The sequence below is a fragment of the Malurus melanocephalus genome, unplaced genomic scaffold (assembly GCF_030028575.1).
Source record: "Malurus melanocephalus ecotype Western Australia unplaced genomic scaffold, MMel_1.1 scaffold_136, whole genome shotgun sequence".
Lineage (NCBI taxonomy): Eukaryota > Metazoa > Chordata > Aves > Passeriformes > Maluridae > Malurus > Malurus melanocephalus.
This window is the reverse complement of record NW_026623368.1, coordinates 1071033-1098246: the sequence shown is the minus strand read 5'-3', so window position 1 is coordinate 1098246 and position 27214 is coordinate 1071033. Positions and strand designations below refer to the sequence as shown.

General features: G+C 37.9%; 1 protein-coding gene across 10 annotated transcripts in view; it reads right to left on the bottom strand.

The window, feature by feature from the left end:
* REPS1 (RALBP1 associated Eps domain containing 1) overlaps window positions 1-27208 on the bottom strand; it is a 63317-nt gene extending 36109 nt beyond the window's left edge. For all 10 annotated transcript variants that reach the window (XM_057370898.1, XM_057370897.1, XM_057370902.1 and 7 more), the window contains exons 1-3: window positions 26985-27208; window positions 11427-11550; window positions 7327-7526 (exon numbers count right to left, since the gene is read on the bottom strand). In XM_057370898.1, the coding sequence (XP_057226881.1) occupies window positions 7327-7526; window positions 11427-11550; window positions 26985-27137 (477 nt within the window). In that variant the 5' untranslated portion in view covers window positions 27138-27208. The remainder of the gene's footprint in view (window positions 1-7326; window positions 7527-11426; window positions 11551-26984) is intronic.
* Between the last annotated feature and the right edge of the window lie 6 nt (window positions 27209-27214).

Below are 27214 nucleotides of genomic sequence, written 5' to 3'. Positions count from 1 at the left end.
AACTGAGGTATTTTCTGGAAGTTCTGACCATCAAGTCAGATCTCCTCAACTAAGTTTCTAGGCCACAAGTATTCAAACTTTCCATTCCATGCATTTAAATGATGCTCATACATACTGGCAAAGAGTATTACCAAGTGGCTGGGGCGATACCAATTCACTTCAGCTTCTAACTGAGGGAATAGTTTGAGTCTGTATAGTCTGGGTCACTGTTCTTCCACAGTACCTCCACCAATTCAAGGTATTTTACTGTAGCTACATGCCTTTCTGGAATTTGCCTGAAGATTTCTACTCATTAGGTTTACTTGACAAATTTATTTTCAATGGCRGGACAATCTCATCCTCACAGGTACATGGGGACAAGAGGGAAAGGAGTCAGGATATCCAGAGTGCCACTTGCAGGAAGATGGAACTGAGGTTGAATGGTTACTGTGCTTCAGAACTGTGCAACAGGTGACAGGAAAACCATGACACTACATCACTCAAATAAATAAAAAGTTTATTTTTCCACTGGCTTTTATACAAGCTATATTCTATCTAATAAGATTTGAAGGACGCTTGAATTTTTTAGACAAAACATCGTGGAGTAAACCTAGAGTAAGCAATGTTGGACACCACTCATTTAATCCAGTACTCTTACAAATCAGATAGTCTAGCAAGACAGAGGAAAACCTGAGGAARACAAATGTAGGACAGTCTACCTAAAGGAAACTACTCCCTCTTTCTAGTAACTGCATGTAACATGCAGTAATGTAAACATTAAAACTTGACACACARTCCTCATGAAGCCCTGCCCTAGGCTGAGAACTGTGACTCTTCAGTGAGACTCTGCCTAACAGCTGGTCTTAYGCTGCCAGCATAGGAAAAAATTTTAAATATGATTCTCAATTTCAGCTCTTCTAAATCTTTACTTCACATGTGGTTCATGTGATTCTGCAAAGCATGTAATGACAGTAATCAGATCATTACAAGTACAAAAACAGGAAATAAAAAAAATTAACTTCGTTCTCAGTGTGCAAGACAACATTGTATCAGAATTCTGAACATTTACAGATATCCCACAATTGATTTGGAGCTTACATACTACAAAATTATTAAACAGCAAAAACATATCACCAGTGCTGATGTCAAAAAACTTCTGGAAGGGGGACAAGCCWCATCTTCAGCTTTACTGTCATTACAAGACACACATTCCCAAACCAGTTTAGACCAAATTTAGACAGCATTACTATGACACCATCTTCTCCTTGTGAAATCCTAATCACTCACAAATACCACTCACGGCATTCACTCACCCAGCTCACTAGAATCTTAAAAGAGTTAAAACCTTAGTGGGTTTTTTAAAAATATACATATATTTATATATACACACGCAAATATGGGCATACACATCAAATGTCTTGGCCAAAATACTGATGGCTTGATGCAAATGTAAAGAAGGAAGATGAAAGCCAAAAAAGACTGGGGAGGAGGCAGGACAGCAGAAACACTGACTCTCATTCAGAAGCAGTCATGGTAAAACACAATGAGTACAGATTTACTGAAACTGCAATTACATACAGGTTAATYCACCCCTTGTATATAGGTCATTAACCATGTATCTGCCTTTGCAGTGGATAAAAAGTTGTCATTTTCATACATTCATACCGAGAAAACATGGTTTGTTGTGCAGTTTCCACTTCAGTTTTGTCTTGAGCTTCACGCTTCAGTAAATACAGGCAAGTTTCATCAGAACCAGCTCTGATCCTCAGCTGCAACACAATGTCTCAAACTGAGATTGTTTTAAAAGCTTATGAGCGCGCACGTTGCAACTGAGCAAGTAGGGTTGTTTGCTTTCACCTGTCTGATCTATTAATAAAAGAAATTAATTTTCAAAGGCTGAAATGTCCAGAATCAGATTTTGAAAAAAATAATAAGGATATAAAACCTAACTTGTCTAGTCTTCCAAATCATAGCACGGAAAAACATGCTTTGCATTATTTAAGTTACTGGTAGCTCAGTAATTTGAAGTTACCCACCTAAACTCTTTAGGAATTTTGAAAATTGTACTCAGCATCTGCACACTGAAAATATCTAAATAAAAACATGTTGACATAATGGTTAACATTTTCATGTTAAATCAAACTAATGAGAACATCTTTGCCAAAAACTGATCAGAAAATAAGGTTATGGCTATCAGGCAAAAACACAGTGCATCTTAATTTAGAAAAAAAATTAAAATACTATAAAAAAGCRTTGTTTTTGTCAGACTGGAATTACAAAACTGATACACTATGAAGCACTCATAACTCGGTCATTATCATATGACTCTAAAAGAAGAGCCTTAGTGAAGACAAGTCAAACAAACGGGCATAAGGCAACACAGTAATGTTCTAAAGGGACAATACTGTCCAGAGGGATCTCAGCCACACAAGGGCATTACAAGCACACACGAGACAAATGATATTATAAACCTTTTCCTGGGTCTAACACCTCAGGCAAGAAGAAAACCTCCTAAGGAGAATTCCAGAGATGATGAAGCCAGATATGATATACAAATAGTAGCTTTAAGGGTGCTGTCATCCAGGTCCYGAAACCACCCAACCTGCTTTTGAGTTAGTCAACAGATCCATCATAAAAAAAAATTATGCTAGAGATAACTGCATTGCAGAATCCAGGTTTTTGTGATCAATTGCCTTCACATCACAGAACAAAACAGCCCAAGGTTCAATTCTTCACTTGCAGCACTACACATTTTTCAAGGGGGGATGTGTGGTTCAGGCAATTACAAACTCGCTGGTCTGACCTCAGCACTTTGAAAGGTTTTAGAGGATTAGATTTTTGAGGAAAATAATAATTAAATCAGAGACAAATGAAAAAGGGATCAATAACAGCATGAGAAATGATACCTCAATTGGCTGGTTGTTTTYGTGATTTCCTCAACAAAGGAACTGCACTACATTTAACCTGAAGTTGAGCAAACCTCAGCGGGCTGTCATGCAAGATAGTTCCAACAATGTGGAGATTAATGCAAGGATCTAAGGTGTAAAAGAACTGACTATAAAAGGGGCAAAGCTGGATTGTATTAGAATGGGAATTATGAGATAGAAGGGAAGTTTCTAATAATGTTCCTGAATGACTGATTCAGGCAACAAACTAATTTGATACTTTAGGTAACTGATTATGCACACAACATAGTATGCTTTCGAATTGTGACAAAAATGTAACAGATGGATGGACATAGGCAACAGCCAGCTATCAAATTTTAAAATGTAAAATATTTTTTTTCTTGCATAATGGAAGTTAATACCAAAAGCCATCATAAGAAGAYTGGATGCACAGGTCAACTATCAGAYCCCTACAATATGTCAAGTATGACAGATTTCCTTTATTCACAGTTGCCAAGGTATATGAGGTGAGATATATCGAGCAGAAGCAGGAAAGAACCCTACAAAACAGTATTAATAGTGGTGAAATATCATTTGGAACAGGAGATACAAATGAAGCAARATATTTTCAATAAGCGTGAATTCAAATTGGATCACAAGCAGAAAAAGATTGAGGATGACTGGTAACTACTTTATGAGATGAAACTGAGACTATGAATTGTTTTGTCAAGCAAAACAGAGCTAAAGTGGAATGCAGTAGTTTTCCAGTAAATACTGGTGGTGCCCTGCCCTGCAGCAAATGCTAATGACAAAGTRTTAAAAGAACAGGTTGACCTAAGTGGGAATTCCCACCATATTTTCGTGAATATTCCATGATATTCCTATTAAAGCTCTGGAATAGCTTCCTCCAACATAGCCAGCGTGGTACAAAAGGCTTTATGGTTTCATGAGAGAACACTCATCTTTTTTAAAACTCGTTATCCAACACAATTTCTCAYAATAATTACAGGTTAGATGTAAATGATATATGAGATGTTTTCCAGTTCTGTGCTGGTAAACAATTTATTTAATACCAGGTATATTTTATTTGGAATTACCTGTTCAATCTACAAAATAGAAGCGCACAGARATGAACTACTGGCAAAACCTTAAAATAAAGCCAGACTACTTTTTATATAGTTGAAAGAATTGAAATGATCAAATTCTGTCTGCTACAGGTACAAAATTTGAGCTGTCTTCTCCTAAGGCTGCACTGACATGGCAATAAATTAGTATGATCTGGAGTGCCAGTAATATACTTAATGCACCCAAAGGTAGAGAAGTACCTTCACCTTTACCTTTTATTTTCAGCTGGAAATAACAAGGTTCAGCCTGTGAGCATTTGTCAGGTATATGTTTTTCAGATGTTAGTCTCAGTATCTATTGATACCCTCCTTTACTGGAAAAGAGGTAAAAGTATCCTAAAGCAKTACCTGATCAACATCTGGTTCATCCTTGATGAAACTGGAAAAAGTATTTGCTTTTTGTCTTTAACAGCAAAACACAAAATATCTCCAACATTGAGAACATTTAGTCACTTGTGAGCCACTTTGAGAAAACACAAAATTCTTCCTAATCTCAGCACTGCAGCTTCTTCTAAGAAAGTTGGCAGTACACTAACATTTTTAGTAACATAGCTGCTACTATCAAGGTATAAATATATAAACACATACGTAGTAGCATACCCATGTCACCAAAGTGCTCATATAGATGTCAATTGTCAACAGAAGTACTCAAATGTACTTAGCCTATTTTTTGAGGAATAAGAAATTCTGCCAGAAGAAAAAAAATATTTTCACCAAGTGTTTCATCTCCACTAGGATGTGTAGTTAACAAGCTACAGTGAGTGAAGGCACCTCTCATTATTAAGCTTGACTCCTAAAGTCAGTTCTGCAGCTTCCGYGGCAGCTGGGCATGTCTTCAGTCTTCTTCTAACAATGTTGAAAAGATATAAACTTCTGTCTAGGGCTGTACTTATTAAACTAAAAAACCTACTACAAAATCACTTACAGCTACTCTTTGGAAACACAGCCTGACTGTGATTTCCTGATGCCCTGCCTCCAAGTAAGTTAATTGAGGGAACTTCCAAAACGATGCATTGATAAAGTTTTATTAGACATTTCAGCAGACAATATATTAAGTGAAATTGTTCTACATAATTGTGATTATGATATATTATACTACGCATGAAAAATCCCACTCATATGGAAAGCTGCATGTAAATAAATCCAGTTTTTAAAGATAAATATTCYTTAAAGATAAAGATACCTTATGATCCCATACAGATAATATTTCAGCCATAGCATTTTAAGAAATCAATGTGTTTTCAAGTGCTGGGCATATTCTCAGAGCCACAAACAGTTTCAGAAAAAAACAAAACGCCGAATTTCCTAATGGAGTATCCAACAACTTTATGATAAACTCCATGAGTGAAATGTCCAAGKTAACTGATATATTCCTCCATAAAGAAGTGTGATCCCTAGGAAGATGACATGATTCACTTCTCAGACAGTGTCTCTTCCTCACACTTAGTACTCAAAAAGTTGGCATGGGAATTCAGAATCTAAAACTCTTTCTAGATTTCATAAACCTGAATGGTATCTCCAGGTGAAGACAACAAAATCAGTAATTTCCATAAAAATATGCGTAAAAGCTGTACCCATCTTTTGGAAAATAACACAATTAGAGTGTTATTGTGGTCAAGTGAGAAACCTGTGCTTAAGCGCCTTTCTCAGCTTATTTCTAACCTGATATCTGAATCAGTACTAGACTGGAACAAGAAGGCTGCTTGAATGGGTTCATTGTATAGCCAGAAAAGTAGCATCAGCCATAGAACGTTCAATTTTACAATAGGGTGCAAAATGGGACAATACTCTGATGCTCTATATCATGAATACAAATTGAAATTGTTGGATTCAATGCTGTGTTGTCTGTTACATTTGTTTTAAGTCTGCTTTTTGGGCCAGATCTCAAAGGACTTAGATACAGAGTTTCTTTATTCTGATGATCCCATACAGACTTTAGTGAGAGAGAGATACCAAGTTGCTGCTATCAGCCAAGACACAGAAATGAAATCTGGATGCACATATATCTTTAGAAATATGTGGCTTCGTTATATTGAACTTGAAGACCTCAAATGTCAGATTTATTTTTCTTTTTGTTATTTTAACATTACGCCACTACAGATTTCTGTATCAAATTACAGCTGTTCACTAAATAAATACATGATGATGGAAGCATATAAAACACAGTTTTCAACCCAACTAAAACCCCATCATCACATCTAGGAAATCTGTAATGTGTAAAGTGCTAGGCAGCTCTCTCAAACACACCCACCAAACACTAGACAGCTAAAAMGTATCTTGAGACCTGCTGCTAGCTCTCTTTTCATTACAATTTCTTCTCTTGGAAGAAAGGAAGTGGCAGCCAAACACTGAATATGGATTTCCTCTACTAATTTACATTTTCTTTTTATTGGATCAATCTAYTGGCTATTTCTATAGAGACTAATAAACATTTATGAGTGATTTCTTGATTTACAGAGTGATTATGGGACATCTGCAAGGCCCCCAATTCTTTACAACATAAACCCAGAAAACAGCATACCACGAGGAACAAAACAGGTCATTCAATACACACACCCAGCAAAATTTAGCATTTGTACTCAATTCTTGCTGTAGAAAAGACAATCAGGAAGGATTTTGCTATGTAAAAAGAGCATAAAGACTGTAAACCCAAGGAATTATGTATGAGAAGGCAGAGAGTAGTAAGCCTCTACAGTTTTCATTTATTCAGACATCTTGTCATGGAAGATGAAAGAACAGTGAACAAAAAGAAATCAGTTTTCTCATTATTAAAACACAAGAAAAAGCCATGTGAACACTTCAGTCTGTTTTTCTGGATCTCACTGTCTCTCCTTAACAGTTAAACCACTGAACAATAWAACGTGAGGTAGAGAACAGCAACTGTGAAAATATACAGATCTTTTCCTAAATACAGTATTTCAGATTTTCACACATTGGGGCATGCTGGAGGACTAGAAATTTAGTCATCCATGGCACTGAGTACCACTGTTCCAATGACCAGGAAACTGATGGTTACTATTTAGTTAATGAGTAATTAACAGCATAATGACCACTACTTAATATCTGCCACCCTAACTTACACATTGCATTTCTTTTCCATCTCAATTCTTTGTCCATTGCCATCAATATTTTAAATCCAGATYTTAAGACTTTATAAAAAAAGGTCTCCTACATGCAAGTATTGCAGAGGCATATATAATCTTTGTGTATAATATGTATCARTATATTTTTTTAAGAAACTATATTGAAAGTAACAAAGCTTAGAAGCCCTATCAAACTGGCATGTTCACAGCAAGGCATTGGTTAAGAGTCCCATTTAATCTTTTAAGTTAATTTACCTGTTGATCAGTTGATGGACGCTGCTGAACTGCATCATGGCTCACAGAGCCTTTTTTGACTTGTATCCTGCCAGGTGGAGGAGGAGGAATCACACCTGAATATGAAGCTGCGTTATCAGCATCTGAAGGATACAAGGCTGTGTGTCTTGATTCTTGTTCATTCTTTGACACAACAAATCTGGGAAGAGGGAGGTCCTTTACTGTTAAAAAAAAAATCAGCAGGACATTTACTATACATAAATATAATGATAAAGAACAAAAACACAGTTCTATTTTGCAGTTAAAATTTCACATGTGGCTCAATTTCTCACACACCAATACTGCTGCTATAGCAAAGCCAACAGTTGGAGAAAGCAAATAGCTATTCTGCATTAGACTTCATTATTCTGCTATCCAAGTTCCAGCTTTGGTACACAAAAGCTCCATTACAGCTTTGCACTACAACAGTGCATTAAATGTAGCAGCAATCAGACATCCTGGATTTAGCTCATTTTTTGTTTTTGTCAACATTTCATTACYGAGGTGTGGTTTTCAATATTTATCTGCCATTTCTAGCACATATTTAAAATTAATCTTCATACAGAATGGTTCATCAGCAAAACAAATGCTGAAATACTTTAATATATTCAGYATCATCTTCTGATGAGCTAATGTCATGTTCGTATTTACAACAGATAATATAATCTAGTTGTATCACAAATAGTGTGACTATTGCTTAAAGACATTCTGTGCACACTTCTCTACAACAAAACCTAAATTAGCTCATTGGGACACAACTGGAAACATTCCAACGTCACCTCACTRATACCAACAACTAAAATGCAAAGTTTCTACAAAATGCTAGGAGGCTATTAGCTTTGTGGACCATGGCTCAGAGTAGCCCAGCATAAAAATGAGGCTATGTAAACCTTCAATTTTCCACTGCAAGATTTCTACCATTTTTTCTCCCAACTGCAATCTTCTTAGTCCTCCACTCTGAATAAACATAWGCTGTACAGCTTACTTGAAAATTATGTTTCCAACACAAAATTACAAGCATGGCTCAAATTTAATTTCTCTTCCTGACTGCTTATGTAAATTGTTTTTTGTACTGAGAATGAGTCAGTGGTAYTACAACTATATTAAAATAAGAGATGAAATTGCATACTGTTTATTACCTGAGCATTGTACCCCTGTTGCAGCAGTGAAGTACCACAGCTAAACATCAAACCAAAGCCAGTCAAAAAGTAAAAAAGTCATTGCATGCAAGTGAAAATGTATATGTTTGCAAAAGCAGGAAAATACAGATATCAGATGATCCAACTGACACAGCAGAAGTCTGTGCAATTGGCTATGCCAACATGAGACTTTGGTATGAGTTCTCTAGCACGATTTCACAATAGAGGACTCAAAAGAAACACAAAATACTCTATTGCCTTGTTTTAAAGAAAGACCAAATAAATATAGGTTTGTTTAGCTGTACTAAGTTCCTACGTGACTAACCTATTTTTACCTCTCTCCTGACTTTTCTCTGTAACAGTAGAAAAATCTCATTTCAACACTACAACATTTGTTGCCATTCAGAAATCCCTCAATTACAAATGTGAGAGCTGTCATGAATGGAACCAACYCTTGATATTGAATATATTAAAGAGTTCTCGGTACTTTTTATTCCCACGTCCTTGCTAACATTTTCTTTCACCAAAACCGGCATTCCATACTTARAAAATAAATATTATTTTGAAATAGACATTGCCCATTCATGTCACAATTTTAAGCTTCCTAAAGGAAGGAAAATTTTCTGGGACTAAGAAACAACTGCTTTAGAGGCTTGTAGTACAATAACTAATGCCAGTATTTGTACTCTACTGAGTAATCAAAAAAGCACTCACTTTAAGAATCAATTGAACCACACTTATGTAAGACTTAGTATTCAAAATTTGATTAAGTTTTCACTCAGCAACTCAAATAAAGCAAGTTTCCTGTCTATTGACAAGACACACACCAAAGACCAAAATAAACAAGTAGGAAAAAAATCCCAAAATAAAAGAACRAAGAAAATGAAGAAATCATGAATAAAATGAATACATTTGTTTCAATGAAACATGAATAAAATGGAGGGATAAAAAGTAGATGTCCAAAAATGCAAGCTTAAAGTAATTTAAAATGTTTGAAGCAAGAAAGAGTATACAGCTTAGTTTGGGATGGCGCTAACAGTTTCGCTTCAAGACATCTTGGAGATGGACTTTGGGCATAAGCCAGTTTGCAAAGGAAGGCAATCCAAACTCCAAAACATTTTATGAACCTTCAGTCTGCTGCATTTAGTTGATGAGATAGCTGTTACAATAACACTTGAATCATTCTAGAAGCAGGAAACTCATAGATAGGACTGGAACCACTGCAACCAAGGCAACAGACCATAGCTAAAAAAAGTCAGGGTAAAAATAAATGTTCTCTCCATTGCACTTCATGTATTTTGTAGGCTTGGAAGCAGTTACAGAAAATTATTCCTAGAAGTCCAGAAATATTACAAGTATTTCTCATATTGTCATGAATTAAGGAAATTATCAACATGAAATTATAAAAGTTCCAATTGCTGTTAACCTCATAGCAACGTATTTTCTATTTTGGAAATAACTCTATACCTTCATTCAATTCTTTCCTTCAAATTTCTTGTGATTTATCTTTTTTTTTTTTTTTTTAATAGAAAAGCTCCTTCTGGTTAAGGTTTTCGCATTAAAATAAAACCAAGCTTACAAAATCCCTGGAAAAAGTTTACATACAGATTTGTCTTTCTCCAACAGGCATTTGATGAAAAAATCCATAATAGTTTGATCAAGTTCCAGTTTTATCAGTATTAAGAGTCAAAGGTTCTTTATCCAACTTTCTCATTTTAGGGCATTCTGCTACAACTTGCCAAAGCTTTAAATTCGGGAAMGCTCATCAGGAAAACTAGGGAAATGGTTTATAAACACACAGTGGCTTATAAGCAGAAACGAACTTGAATACTAGCATAAAACAATGCACTTTTCCAGAAAGCTACAAAACCCCATGAAAGCAGTATAAACAGTTTRTACAAGCCTAGAATAAACTTAACTGTGAAAGTATATACAGTGATTCCTTTCTTTTTTATAGCTTTGTCAAGTACTTCAGTCATATCAGAATGCTTTTAACAGTCTCTGCCATTTAATCTATAGCTATAATTTTAGACACAAAAACCTCCTAAAATTTCTTTTATTTATTAGTACATCAAAACTATAACATTATTCTACAGATAGAAAATCTACTAAGAAAGTCACTCTAAGGCAAAACTGTGYTCCAAAGGTATTTTTAATTGTGAGTTGTGTACTACAATGCAAGGGCTACAGTGACTTAAAACTCATTGCATCTTCCTAAGTCTCTTTTCATCTTACAGAACAACAAAGACATGGATCCACTTATCTCATTCAGAACGCTACAGGAGAGCCTCATATCAAAGCTCTTCCTACTGTTCTAAACYGTCTTCCTAGAATACGTCTTTCTCCTGTTCCTATTTCACCACCCACACCACAGCTGACCTCTGAAAAGTTGAGAACAGGGAACTGGGCTGGTAACTGACTTCAAAGATCTTTTTACAGGTCAGGTTTTTCACTATGAAGAAATCTTAAACTACTCTTAATATCTGCACTAAAACAGGATAAAACTGTTAAACCAAGTACAAAGAAATATATCACTAGAAAAGATAACCTTCCATTTGTCACAATCAAGGCTTCAGAAACCCAGCAACTACAAGAGCATGCAATGCCACAATTCTTCTTTCCCTTCCAGTTCACATTACTCCTCTTAGTACTTTACTCAGAGGATACAGCACTTTCTGACATCAGTAATCTACACAATAGGTGCAAGTTGTTCATTCATCCCATGGTGAACACAATACTTATTCAACRAGTAAGGTATTTCAACTCATATTTACTGCGCTGTATGGGAACACTCTCTCAGTCTCTCCACATTTTTAAATTAGCAGCATGTTTAAAAAGACACATCACACTAACTTACAAGGTTATTCTGTAAGAATCTGTGAGCCAACTACCAATAATTGCACTCACCATCTCAATCTCCACTCCCCCAGTCCYGTGATTTACCTGTATTTAAGCTTTCCACTCTTAGAGGGAGACCAGATTGGGCCACAGCAACAAGTTTCAAAGCAATGTAAAATTGACTTCTTCCGAAATAGCCAAGTCTTGTTGCACCACAGAGCTCCATAATCTGAAATGAAACACAGTTACTTACAGAACGAAGTTTTAAACACAACTGTTACACAGGTTTCATTAATTACAGAGTAGCAAGCCATGTTTTCAAACATACTGAATTCATCCCGTTTCACAGTGATGACCTGCAACCTTATTGAAGTGCATTCCTGCTTGCGCTGGGTCACTGRTAAGATCGAAAGCATGACATAACCCAAATCACACTCAGTGCTAAATGATCCAGACTGCCTGTTTAAATTAGACTGCCTGTCTTATTTAGACTGCGTTGTTCCAAATGACACACAAGGATGCTCTCAAACACCACACAGAAATACTTTTTGAAGTCAATGTAAATGGCATCACTGCTTCTCTTTCCTCAACCACAGTTCCAGACAATATGGTGGACAAATACTCTTGATAATCCTAATTACTGTTTTCACCTTCATATGCTTAGAAATGGTTTCCAAACAGACTGGAAACTCAGTTCCTCAGGGACCACACTGCAGTTGACTGGTATGCAGTTACCCAAATTAATCTTCCTTTACATTCCTGCAGATCTTTCTCTAGTCTTTGAGATCCAATYCTGATCTCCAGAACTATTTGAAGACAAAGATGACTTGCAACAACATCAGCTAGCTCTCTCAACATACTCAGAAGGAKCCCATCTAATCCCCTGGATCTGATATTTCTCTAGAGACCCATTACCTTTTGTAATACTACTAGTTTCTCTCCTTGAATCTCATCTCAGGCACAGAAGTTCATGAGACTTTGCCAGTGAACATCAGTGCAGAGGAATCTCAGTCTAATTTATATTCATTTCTGTCCTYACCCTTCCCACCTGAGCTCAGTCAAGTTTCCTTGGTGGCAAACCTGGTCTCTTGTTGCATCTACTCATTCTCCTAACTGCTGGGATGTACTATTACTGGACTTAGAGAAGGCACCCCTGAAAGGTTTCCCATCTTTCAAAAGACACAGTTGTGAGGGCAGAGGARTCCCGCTTGCAGGCAAGTTCCAGCTGAAGAAGTGAACTACATTTTCACGTAGCARTAACTGAGCCAGCCAATGCACAAGCTGTTGGCCTGTGTACTTCAGCACCAGTGGAACAGAAAAYAGACCTCAGGTACTCCAGATAAAGAATCAGATGAGAATACCAACTACAACTGAGCTAGATACAGCTCAACAAGAAGCTACTYGGGTATCTCCTTGCCATGCACCAAGATTCTGGAACATCATGAAAATAAGCTGCTGTAAAATCTGTCACAGCAAGGTGTGGGAACATGATGAACACTTAGTTCCAAAGAAGTCCCAAGAGGATCAGCAGGTCTAGGGCTGTAGACGTAGCTCAAATCCTGCTGGACAAAAACTTCTGCATTAAATCACTTAGCTGTGTCTGCTTCATACTTAACACATTGTCCCACAGCTCCTTTGTTATTTGTATTTTCCCACTGCAGTATTTCTGCAGCATGATGTCTGGTGAGATGTCAGCAGATAACAYGGCATTTTCCAAAATCCATTATATAAAAGAATTCAGTAAGATTCAATGCAATACACCAGTTTCAACAGGCTGGTTGTGCCTCCAGGAAAGAAATGACAATGTAAATTGACAGATGACAATTCAAATAAAAACTGAGGAATSAACATCTAAACCTTTACTAAACCTAATGCCAAAAATCATTACAATGAGTTTAAGTAACTGTAAGAGCTAAAGCAGTGTAGATTCAAGAGGCAACTTGCAATCAAAACCAGCATGACAGCAAAAGCAATTCCCTTTTTTAAAGCACTGTATGCTGGAAGACTGATGTAATCAAGTATGTGGATGTTCCATCCAAAATAGAAAAAGCTTATGGATCCAGTGGCCTAGCACCCACACACGAGTTAACCACTCTCATGAGTCTTACAAAAAGAAGCAATGATATAGGCATTTTAAGATTTTGGAATCATTYGGCAGTAATGGTTTTGTAAAATTTCAAAGCCACTGCTGAACTACAGATTACCTTCCTTTGGAGTTTGTCAGTACTGCCAGATAAAAAAACACTTTCAGTGAACAACTGAATTAATAATTCAGGTACTGACAGGTAAGCATAATAAAGGAAAGGAAAGCATATATTCAAAATAAATATATATAAATGCACTGTATGTAAGTATCAAGAAAAGGAAAAAGCTAAGGATACGAAAAAAAAAACAAAAACCCCAACACAACCCTCAATCCCCTTCCCTCAAAAGAATACTCTTCTGCTGCTGAACGAGTAGGCGGTCAAATCCACTCACAGCCAGGACTCAAAGGAGTCCTCTGTTTCAAATACAGAATATAATCTAATCAGAAGCATGACTGAAGGTTGAGTAAAAGCATTAGAGGCAAACATCTAGTGGAGACTCCTCTGTTGAATGACAGCATGCTCAAACATACTCAAAACAGTGTACCTGGAATTTCCTTATAGCAGGATTTAAACATGCAACAGGCAATAAATTATAGTGAAGGAGGGGAGTAAGAATAAAAAAAATTATCAAAGAATTGCTTCTCTGAGATTTAGGTTTAGGGCTTTCATCTACTCAAGAAGAGAGACAATAAGGAATTTCCCTAAACTCTTCAAGGAATGCAGAGCCATCTTCAAGACAAAATGCTTCAAAACTGCTTTAATCTCCTTAGATATGACGATCTTGAGGTCACACTACTGCAATTAACCCAGAGTAAGGCCAACAACTCTGTGAAGCTCCAGAATTGGAAGCCCTTGATAAAAAAACCACCAAAAACCCTCCAAACAAACAAACAAAATTCCCACAAAAACACATCTCCATGCAGCATCTGCAAATTATAAAACTGAACGCTTGGTCATCATGCTGTAAAGATGTAACAACAGCACCAGCAATACCAGGAGCTGACACAAACCACATGGTTAGGAAGTAGTATGTTACTAAAGGGAACTGTTTCAAGTAAATACCTTCTGGAACCCTTACAGAATTCAAATAAGAGGCTCTTGAACATGGAGAGATTTGTGAACCTTTACAAATTCCAGGTGAAGTGGAACAAATCATATCTCTATCAAATGTAGTGAAACACACTTTCCAGAACTCAGAAAATCTCTCTGGGAGAGCCTTTCAGAATATCAGTCTCCCTGCCCCCAGGTTCTTCTAAAAGGCAAATCAAGCCCATTATCTGTAAACACTATTCAYGTAAAAGTACAACAGTATTTAAACAAGGATGACTTCAATGCTAAAACAATAAATGAAGCAACAGGCATGCCACCTACACAGTAAAGATAAAAATATTTCATCTGCTTGGAGAGAATTACTATGGCACCTACWGTTCAATTCTAGAGGGTGGCAAGCAGCAAGACCTGAAGACAACTTCTGCGGGCTGGAAGTTACAACACACATGGTGTGTGCTAATGGGAGGGAGAGGGAACAAACATGGAGGAGGACCTTTTGTATCATCTCAMACAAACTAGGACATGGTTAATTTAAAAAAGAGTCTAACACGAACAATACAAATATGAAAATTGTTAAAGAAAACCCCACACAGAATCACAGAATAGATGAACTTGGAAAGGTCCTCTGAAGATTATTTGCTCCACTCCCTCGGCTCAAAACAGGCTCAGCTACAGTAGGTTGCTTCAGCCTGTGTCCAATTGGGATTTTAAATATATCCCAGCAGGCAGACTCTACAACCTCTCTGGACAACCTCTTCAAGTGTGTGATCACCCTTACAGTAAGAAAGTTTCCTCTTGTGTTTAAATTAAACAATCACCATGAACAATACCATGTAAATCATGCACCAGAAATAACAAACAAGTTTTCACATTCATTATACAATATGGGATAAAAACTTAAGTTAGACCAAATCATATGAATATACCTATGCTTCAATATTTAGAAAACAATTGAGTCTTACTGTGCATATTAACAATAACCGCCAAATGAAAAACAAGCAATACATTAAAAAAAGTTGCTAGCCTCAGATAAAAGAAAATTAAAAATTAAATATTTTGCTTCAGTTTTGTTAGTTAATAAAAAGATAACTGATTATGGATTGATTTTAAATCAGGTTAAAATTAAAAAAATATCATATCAACAATGTTATTTCCGTATCTCATGTGCAGCAGTTCATTGGTGAGAATTCTAAAACACTTTGCAAACTTAAAACATATGACAGAATATTTTCCAATTTAAAAGTTTATTGCAATACAACTTCMAATTGTGTACTAGAAACACTGTCCTACAACAGTGCTCTCCTGAAGTCACGTAATCCACTCACATCAGCTACAACAAAAAATTAACCACCTCTCGACAGTGGAATGTAATTCAGGGATGTATAATGTAAGTTGAAAAAATGCTTCCTAATCATTGCTATTGCAGCAGAAAAAAACCCTGACCTTCACTACACACCAAAGAACAATGAAAATCTACTCTACTTGTTATTTCCTAGCTTGAACACATTTCTTTCCTCACAATTTGTTATCTTCTAATCATGTTATTCTGCAACTGTTGTTAGATCAATTCCTGTCACTTCACTTATCTCAATCRACCTCACTAATTGCTGACCACAGCCTGGCACAGTTTTCCAGCTAGTCTCTCACCTATTGTCAACCGGACAAAACAATACTGATTAGTCTGCTAATACAAGTTAGAATTTTTAACTACTCTTCAAAAATCTTGCTTGACTGGTAGCTGCTCAGATGCAACAGCTGTTGACAGCACTGAGCAACAGGAACAAGACAGAGAACTGACAAAGATCCTTCTTTTGATGAGTTATTTTTAACCAAGTCAGGTCTCTGACCCAGTTCTCCGCATGGCTCCACAAAGCTTGGCACAAGGCGGGATACAAATAAAAAAAAAACAATTGCAGACAGGACAAAAAAAGAATGACACTAAAAGAAACAGTCCAAGTATTGCTCTGAATTCTGTSTTTCAGCACATTGCAAACATTTAAATGGTCTTACACCTATCCAAAGATCATTTGCAAAATGCATCTGTGAAGGATAACAAATACTGCTATATTTAATATTCAGTCAATGTGATGCAGAAAATGTTCATGTGCTAACAGAAAGTGTAAAATTACCTTTAATATATACATTTATCTTATTATGTACTTAGGCATTGTAGTAAATACAGTTAATCAGTTGATACTAAGAATTCCAACGCACAGAGTATATTTAGGACATCACTGTATACTCTGTTGCATAACAAATAGTAAGGTTTTACTGATTGTTCCATGAAGATGCATCTCAGTCAATGCCACAAACCTGGCTTCAGAACACAGGCTTTGAAAGAAGGAAAACTGAGAGTACTGAGGACTACTGAGACAACACACACTCTCTGGCAATAAACTGTTTAGAGTCTCTTACTGTCTATCYCTAATACTTCTCCGCCCTTGATTCTCACACTGCACAGATCCACAGTGGAAGCAGACTGCTAAAATGCCATCCAGAAAAAAAAAGCAACTCATCAGCTTGGACAGTTAATTCTCTATAGATACTTAGAAATAAAATTTCCCATTCCRCAGGTCATTTCAGGGTCAAACATACATCTGTTTCAGTTAAATGAAATTTCAGAATTAATCACATCACAAATAATTAGCTGCTCAAAAATGACCCAGTATTTTAAGGCTCAGAGGAATTATACTGCCCCTATACTTTGGGATCTGTTTTACAAGCATGTCCACTGCCTGAGTAAGGGTTGGCAGATTTGGAGTCATGCTTTCCTTTTGTTAATAGAAAAGCAGCAAAATGCACAGGAAATTCAAAACTCTGATTTATGACAGATAATAAACTCTTAACAAGTGAATATGCTGAACACAATACACACACACAAACACCTCACAGAACTTTTATTAGGGTGGTGCTTTTTGAACCAGTTATACTTCAGGTAATTCCTGACCTCAACCCATTCCAGAACTGGTCTGCAACACCTCCTGCTGTTCCTGGTAGCACACAGATTCATGGTGGATTAGCATTATTTATTAAAGACACTTCCTAATGCAGTACTAGCTTTTTTAGTTTATCCATTTGAAATCAAAGTTTCTGCTCTTAATAAGAGCTCCTGCAAAAGCTGTTACAAGCTCTACACATAAATCTTATCTGCAGAGCCTGTCATGCAGAGCTCCATGGCTCTCCAGAGGTCAGCAATTCTCTTCTGATTTGGTAACAGATAGCAAAACCACCCATCAATCCACAAAGATGAAGCAGATGCACCCTACATGCAACTACAACATCCTGACAGAGTAACAGACTGTCCTACTTGACTACTCAAAGAAAAKATTGTCAAATACCCTTAAAAAGAGGGCAGAATAAAGAATTGTACACCCTTCTATATGTTCAAYAGCACCAACAAAAGAAAATACAGACAGCCAAATGAACACTCACTWACAAAGCAACTACMACTCTCCCAAGTAAAAAGTCACACCTTGAAGTCCTCAAGGCAGAACTGCTCTTTGCTTGTATTGAGGCCTTCTCTACTGCTGGTTTTCTGGCAGAGTAGGTGCTCATGACAAAGAACACTTTACAAGCAGAAATTGTAATAAAGCAACCAGAAGAACTGGAAATTAAAAAAAGAAAAAAAGTCTGAAGCAGCAAAAGACAGCCTGGGGAAYGACAAGAACCATTTCTAATTTTTCATGCACAAAGGCTCTTTTAAAGTGAGATATTCAATATACCTGTGCTCTCTTACTATGTAATTTTACATTACTGCTTAACATAAACAGCTCCTCCCTCCTCTGCTCTCAGCTGCAGTTCCCCATTCCTGAGCACTAACTGCTGCTCACCTATCTGGTCACACAATATGATTACTCCACTCACTCCAACAATAASTTACTGTGTTAGTTATTTTCTCTTTTATTAAACTGAATATGCCTACTGTACAACCAATAAACACCTCAGCAGAGCTTCAGAAGTTATTTACTCGCAGGCTTTATTTACAATAGAAAATGTACAGGTTTACAGGAACAAACTGCAATAAATCTTACAGCATACATYTCTTACTGGTCAGCATCAGGCACCTAGTACTTGTTTTCAGATTTGCAGCTTATGCTTTTGACAAGCAAACCCTGAAGCAGAAACAGCAAACAAGCCCCAGCTGGCACACACAGAACAACATTCTTCATCTGTAATCTTTTGAGGCACTTGGTCCTATTCTTGCAATAATTAAAAGTCCAGCTGAATACTTATGAAGACTAACCAAGYTTGTCCTTACTTTATGTATTGTTTGCTTTTCCTTATGGTTGAAGTTGATGTAAGTAACTTCTGAAGYGCTACTGACCTTCAAAATATAATTTATCTCCCATAGCATAAACAAATGAATGGAACTACTTGCATATAATTATAAAGAAAGCATCTAGCTTCAGCAGGCACTGGAGAGATGTTTTACAGATATTCTAATTGTGGAGACTTCTGACATGCAGCTTTAAGTTGAGTATTTTTCCAGTAATACTAAATGTTGAAGAAAGGCACATTTATACAGGCCTTTTCTTTTTTTTCTGATCTTCTTTATAATTGAAGTGTTCCAGCTTCAATTATTCCAAGCTAATAATTATTTTCTTCTTCAGTTTTTTCACATTTTCCCCATACATCACATTCCATCACYAGAACAATACCAACAGAGAAAAACCCCGAAGAATGAACACAAGCTTCTGGTTTTTTTGCTAATGTAAAAGGAARATTAAGGCATTCTCTGATCCCAGAATTAGTGGTCATGCTGTGGCCTGAACAAATAGGATGGTTCCAATATGTCCCTGTAATTCCTGAGCACATGTAAGTTCACCTGAAGCTACTGTGCCCATTACCTTACACTCCTTTCCCATTTCAATCTTTTCTCTTCTGAGCATCAACCTGAGCAGTGTTAATTAGTTACTTAGCTTTGCACTGCTCTCCTCCTCCCACTGAAGCCTACAAGCCTTAACGACGTGTCTATCAAAGGGTAAACAAACCCTGCTTAAAGTTCTAAAAACTTTACGTTTACAGAGCTACACTTGAGACTCCAGTGTTAACACTAGATCTTAAATTATTTAAGATGCTTCAAATAAAAGAAAGAGAAGTCATTCACACTATTGTAATAGTAACAGGCTTTTCTACAAAATTCCATASTACTAGTCTGCAGCAGAAGTATGTCAGCACCTAATGCCAGATTTTACACAGCTCAGTCCTGGTCACCCTTCTCTGAGATGACTGAAGTTGAAAGATATATTCAAAACGGAGCCTACTCATCCCTCTATTACCATACTTCAGAAGCATTTTAGATGTCAGAAGTCAATCATTCCAGAAATTCAGGTCAGACTGTCATCTTTTCCAAGTCTTTTAACCTATCAAAACACAGTTCCTATMCACAGTCAGACATGCCTAAGTTACRTTGTATTTTTTGTATAACAAATGTATGGATAATTTAACTCTTCAGACACTTAGCCCAGGTGGTAAAACAAGCAARTCATGAACATGATCACCAACTTTGTACATTAATTTTAAAAGAATGACATTGCTGGCTTAACAGCTTCTTTATGGTCAACAGAAAATCTAAAGTAAAGAGAATAAGAGGGAAATATATTCTTACATTAATCATTACTGGAAYTCCAGTGAGAAAAATCTGAAAGTCAACATATTTCTCCCACATTTGCTTCTGACTTCAAACCCTTCATTTAAATAAACCCCTTCAAACTTCATTTAAATAAAGAGCAGAAATCCAATTTGATGTCTAGGAATTCTACAAGGATTAATCTAGACAGCAAATATTTATGACCTAATAGGCAGGAAACTTGTCTGCAAGGACTAGTACTTTGAAAGCTAGTAAATACAGTTGAAAAGTCAGAGAGACTGCCAGCAAACTCCTATAATTTCACAGTATCTACAGTAACATTTACTGAAGATTAGACTAAGATGAAGGCATGTTTGCCATTTTTCACAATGTAGTACTTAAAGCTTCTAATGCAAAAGAAGAATCATTTATCCCAGTAAAAGATCCAATTTAAAATCCATAATTTTGTACAGCCAACTTGATTCTAAGACAGCTGCATTTGCAAAAGGCCCCGATATTTCTGATTCCAGAATTTTATCCAGTCATGTCAGAAAGGATATTAATCACCCCTGTTGTCATCTGACAGCATGTTTAAAAAGAAAAGAATAGACTGTTTTCAAACAAAGCTGAGCTGTGAAACTTGAAATTATCTGAGTGCTGTGTTGGCATACAGAATTATGAAGGAATCATTTACTATGTAAGTGACTGAACAATTTCAAAGGCTCAAAACCAATTACACCAAGAAATCCACTAAAAACAAATGTAAGTCTAATAAACTTAATCTACAGTCCTAAAGTTTTGCCATTAACTTCCTGCCTTTTCCTRTTTCAAAAACAATGACTGCTCTCTTCCTAAATGCTGCTGAGATMTAAGACCATTCCAACTAATTAACTGTAAAAATGAATTAATTTTTAGCCCACTACAGTCTCTGTGAAAGCAACATCACTAAAATAAACACTTTTACCAGAATTCTGCAGAAACTCAAAGTACAATTCACAGGATAAACAGCAAACTAAAAGCTATTCCTGGCACTAACAGAAAGTAYATTGCTTATGTATCTCATCAATACAGGGAATCAAAGCTAACCTACTGCTAAGCTGAAAGGAGAATACTCTATTACAGAGACATTTGAAGGGAAAAAATAGGTACTTTGCAAATCAGATATTTTTAACTGCAGATCCATGCACTGTTTCTATTTACAACAGGTTTTTAACACCTCTTGATTACTAAATGAGGACTGGGATGCAGYGTTAAGTACAAACATCTTTTATATGAAAATACATATATAAAAATGACATGTAAATTATGTAAGATTATAACCAAAAGTCTACAGATTCATCAATTTTATGGTGCTCAAACAAATAGGCTAAAACAAATACTACAGATTAGTAAGAAAGTTGCTATAGTTAGAGGTATCTACACTGGAAGAATACCTTGATAATGATCTGCTGTGAATTTTGCCTCAGAAGAAATCTAAACTAATTTTAAACCTTTTCTATGCGACATTTTAACAAAAGATTTGTAATAATTTTTAAAAACCAACAAAACTGACGAGTTGGATTAAATAAAGTGATTTTTTTTGTTTTAGTTTGGGCTTATTGCAGATTAGTTATAGGTCAGTGTAAGAAGAGAGCTTTTTACACAGCTCAAATTTTTTAAAGATCTAAAAGTGCTATTGTTTTTAAATATACTCCCAATATATATGACTGAAAGGAAGGCATGAAATTTGGCACATATAATGAATTCCAATTTCTAACCCCATTAGTTCTGACAGAATAATTTCAGCAAATTAACTAGAATGAGTTTGAGTCTTCTGCATATTTCTACCACACAGGAAATCCTAAGCACGTCCCGGCTCAGTTTCCATTCAAAGCTGGCATTTAGWACACTGTACTGATTTTACAAACAGGTAGGTTTTCTGTAGGAAAATCCACTGAMACAGTAACTGCAACAACAAAATATTGTGAACATGCCATTATTGTCTTAGATCCCTTTCTCTGTACATCCATTCTCCAACAAAGAAGCCAGCATTTCAAATTAAGAACYTGCAATTTCATTTTGCCATGTTCTACCTATGGATTGTACTTCATTTATAATTGTGCTGACTTTCAGATGAGCTCTGGCATTKGACGCAACCACCACTGCATCTGCTGTTTCCTCTGTCTGCCAAAAGCTACCACCCCAAAAACAACCGAAGGCAACACATCCGTACAACCTTTGCTGTTTTCCTGCACAGTGCAGAAACTGTAGCTGATGAATGAGGCTTTAAGCTCAGAGTCTCGACTTCTCAACAAAGCAGCTGCAACACAGGTACAAACTTTCTTACAATTTTTGATATGAAGGCAGCAAATTCTGACAGAGAATGGTAGACAACCAGAGAGTAATTTTTTCCATTAATGAAACAAGAACAAGCAAAACTGATCTTTCTGTAAAAACTCCTTAAAATAAACCAGAAAGCTTGAAAGTGGTTAACAAGAGCCAAAAATAGCTCTACACTAGATTTTTACTGGACTAACAGAAGCCTACTACTTGTAATTGAAGTTACTGGGCATAACTGTGTGATTCATCTGTCATTTTAAAGACTTTCTAACACTAAATCAGAAATCAGGTAATACTGCTGTACAATGCCAGCACAGAAGATGACAGTTCATTCAATTTAGAGAAAATACATGTCAATACTCATTTATTTGTAGTTTTATAGTAATGCTGTATTATAAAGCAACATGCCTTGATGCATTAATTTCAGATGAGTATCATGTGCACCACTGACTTGCTTCTTGTCTGGTGAAGTTTCTGTGATTCATAACCAAAACTAAAAATTCTGAAAATGTTCTGTGATCAATTCATGGCACATCTACTATATTCATTCCAAGCACAAGTTATGACTTTCACAATACAGTTTTTGGCTAACTGTAGCTTTTACAAGCAATCTCACCACCAGTACAGAGACACCAAAAACTGACTTTAATAGCACATATACAAGAGCACTTTAGGTCAGATGTGAAATAAGCCTTTGAAGCCGATTTCCTGACCACACTTCTCTGTGCAGCCACTCCAACACAGGCAACTACATTTCTTTTGTATGAAGCTAACCTGGAAGATACACCCTAGGAGAGCACATAATGAATCCCAGCAAAAACTTGGTGACAGGACCAGGCTGGAACTCTAGCAAAGGGAAGCTTCTGAACTACATAAGGTGGATGACAGCTCCTCAGGATCACTTGCGTTGTGTCACACTACTAGCACACACAAACACCAATGCACATGCAATTGAGCCACAAGCTGAGGCAAGTGGAAATTAACTTTGACAAAACCTCCTGATTTTTGGCTGAWCAAGCTCCCTGAACCAGCTCAATGACCATTTAAAGGGAAGTCAGAGCCAGCTCCATCTTCCAGTGGTTTAAGCAACCACAAACTCCATGCCAGGTCACAACTAAAACACCCCATCGCTCTAGAACAAAGGAAGTTCTCTACTTCTCGCCTGTCAAAGAGTTTTCCTGCCTCCTTTCTTGTACTAGCACTGACATTCATTCAGCCCCACCGTCACCTGATACAGAGTTACAATCAACAARAAGCTGTGATTAATTTTCTGCCTAGATAGCTCCATCATGGATTGGACAGGCACTAGAGTCTTTGCAAGGAGAAGGAGCACATGGCTGAGGGAAAACAGAACCACCTCCTTCAATGGCAACTCACCACTAGATTGTTGTCAGCTGCAATGTGAAACCACGCCCTGAGAGCAATCTGAAGACTCATATAACTGTTGTGAAGTAGCTGGACTTCTTACCCCAACTTACTTTTGTTGCTCTTTTACGCAAGTCTTCTACCTTAATGCTCATTTCAGGGATGTGCATAAAAAAGAAGAAATGTGGGTTAATAGTGGTGTTCTTAGGCGAGAGTCTTTGGTGGGGTATTTTTATTCTGATATTTAAACTGTCCTTTTGTAGAYGTGTACAAAATGGACATCTAGATTTTTTTCTCCAGGATGCTGTAGCCTTGCATACAATACCCATAACTGTTTCAGTCTTCTGTRTGTTCATTTATCCCCACTTAACAGGCAGCTGACAGTGTCCCTCAGAGGAAGAAATGAAATCGATTAGGAACAATGAGACACACTATTAACTTTTGCTCCAGTGAGACAGATCTCTCACAAAGATGCAACTCTTTGCAAAAATGACTGCACATATATCCAGCCTTTAGACAACAGATTTGCAAGCAAAACAAATTATGAGTCTAAAAATGCAAGTGTCAGACATTTTCACTTTCAATGGAATCAGTTCTGAACTATTCAAAGGTACCTACCAACCTGTAGTATTGAAGACGAAAAACCCTGAGGTAGTTCCTCAGGACTGCTTGGTCCCCTTGAGCTTGAAGAGCGACAATTTTATGCTATGTTTTGCGCACCTACAAATGTACTTAGCATTCATGTGACCAGTACTACACTTACATTCCAGGATTATGTAAGGATTGGGTAACAAAATCAAATTAATTTCCCCACAAGCGTCAGTGCTTCAAATGAACAGGTAAAAACACAGCACCATGTGTTCAAAAGAAAATTCTACCTCCTTCACAGGGCTTCTTTTTTCCTTAAGCTATATCATCTTGAGGTTTAAGATACACAGTCTCGGCTTCCAAAGCATCTAATGTGATTTCCCTTCAACGAGCCCCAATGCAATATATTCATGCTTGTGTTAACCTAGGATAGAGCCATGCTTCAAGAACAACTTAAAGTAACTAGACAACTAAATTCTTCTCRAGGTACAAGGTACTTTACAGGTGACCAACTGCGACTGCACAAGATACCTGCAATGGGTCAAACTGCTAAGGGCATTTCAACTTTCTTTGTACTATTTACAGTCTCATTCCTCAGGCAATCTAATATCTTGTTTGCCATTTTAACTGCAAGGTTCTCCTTGAGATCACTACAGTGATAAGCCAGGCCTGCTTCTTGAGTTAATTTATTTAGGACCCATGGAATGACGCCCGAGTAGTCTCTCTTCTTCATATGCAGTCTACTTTGCAGGAAAATATCTGACCTCCTCTGCAAAAGATAAGGATATAATCTGTGGACACTTGTATTCAAAATTCCAAGTATTTCCAAGTTCCTGCACTAAATTGCTGCATAAAACAAAAGCTCTAGCACTAGCTTACTATACACTAATCCAGACAAGTTTTATGTAGAAGAAATTTTTAAATACAGCAAATATGTAAACATTCACTTTTCCTGGGATGATTTTTCTGAAACTGGTTGGCCACACACAAAAAGCAGCAGTGGATGGCTGCTGAGAAACCTTACTCATGATACTGAGCATGCAGACTCTCTTACCATTAAGTCCAGTCTAGCAAGTCATCAAATAAGAGATTACTGGTTTTAYCAGGAAGAACCACTTCTTATTCAGCCCTCTTCCACTTCATTGTGTCTTAAACTCATTTCAACTAASCAAATTGGGAGGCCCAAAACACAGCAACAGTAACCCTAGTCAGTAAGYGTTCTCCTGGCACTGCATTTCAGTATCCTGCAATTTGTGTACTCCGTTTCTAGCAACASTAAGTTTAATACCTTGTTAAAAGGCCTGCTTATCTCACTAGGCTGAGGATGAAACCGCATAAAAGGCAGCACAGCTTTCCAAGCACAGCTTTATCCACAGCAGCTCAAAAGGCTACGTAAACTTTAAAGCATTGAACAATGACAGAGGGAACTGCAGAAGCAGCAAATTATTACAAATAGCTGTTCATAAGAATGGTTCACTGGGAGTATGTTCCTCAAATAATCACAGACACACATCAAAGTAGACTTTTCCTTTCCTAYACAGGTATCTCTGCAATACTGTTACACCTTTCAGGCCAAGGAAGTACCAAAACTGTGCACATAAATATAGGAAGTATGGGCCCACGTCAGTCTCAACATCAGYTTTTTTGTTGCTAGAAACATCTGGATGAGTACAGGTAAGTTAACTCCTGCCRGCAAGTTATGTCCAAAAAAGAACGCATGGCTTTGTGGAGCCGTGTCAGTAGCTCCCAATGACACAAACGAAGATTTCCTTCTGTGTTGCTCTTCATCAGCAGATTGTGGKGTGAATCTCACCTGCCCCCTGCAAAACACTCCAGGTTTCTCACGTTCTGGATGGCCTCTATCGGCACAGAAGTTTCCTACCAGTTGCTGGACGCTGCCCACAGAGACACCACCAGCCCCTTCTCTTCCCTGCAGACGGAGTCACATAAGGGGACTCAGTGCAGAGCTCGCTGTGCCTCCCCGCCCTCTCCTTGCAGCCGGAGGGGCTCAGGTGGCCGGACAGACAATAGCTCCCTACCCGGACTGGGGAGCTCTATCGTGTCCAGTTCTGGGCTCCTCAGTACAAGAAAGACAAGGAACAAACAGACAGGGTCCAGCAGAGGAATACAAAGGTGATCAGCAGTCTGGAGCTCTCTGATCAGGACAGACTGGTGGAGCTGGACCTGTTTAGTCTAGAGAAGACTGAGTRAAGATCTCATTAATGCTTATAAATAGCTCAAAGACGGGTTTTGAGGGGATGGTGCCAGACTCTTTCAGTGGTGCCCAGTGACAGGATAAGGAGCAAGAAGTTTCACCTCAGCATGAGGGAAAGCTTCCTTACACTGAGGGAGGAAGAGCACTGGAAGWGGCTGCCCAGGGAGGTCGTGGAGTCTCCCTACCTGCAGACATTAAAATCCCACCTGGACGCGTTCCTGTGTCACCTGCCCATGGTGATCCGGCCTCGGTAGGGGGATTTTATGAGATGATCTCCAGAGGTCCCTTCCAACCCTRCTCATGCTGTGACCCCGAGTCCCGGCCGGCGGGACGACCCCATCCCAACAGCTGCGGGACGGGCAGGGGGCGAGGGCCGGGCGGAGGGGAAGGGCCGGGACGGAGCCATCTCGGCACGGCGGGGCGCTGCCCGGGCCCGAAGACCCCCGTGGGCGCCGCGGCGGCGGCCGTACCTGCATGACCACGTCGTTGGGCAGCTGCGCGGCGCGGAAGAGCTCCAGGACGCGCCCGTTGGACGCCACCTTCTTGGTGCTCTCAGTGTCGCAGTAGGAGAAGAGGTCGCAGTAGTAGCGCTGCTCCGCCTCGCTCAGCGTCACCCCCTCCATCTTTTAACGCCGCGGATCATCCGCATCCGGCGGCGGGGCCGGGGGGAGGCGGCGGTGCGGCGGGGTGGGGGGGCACA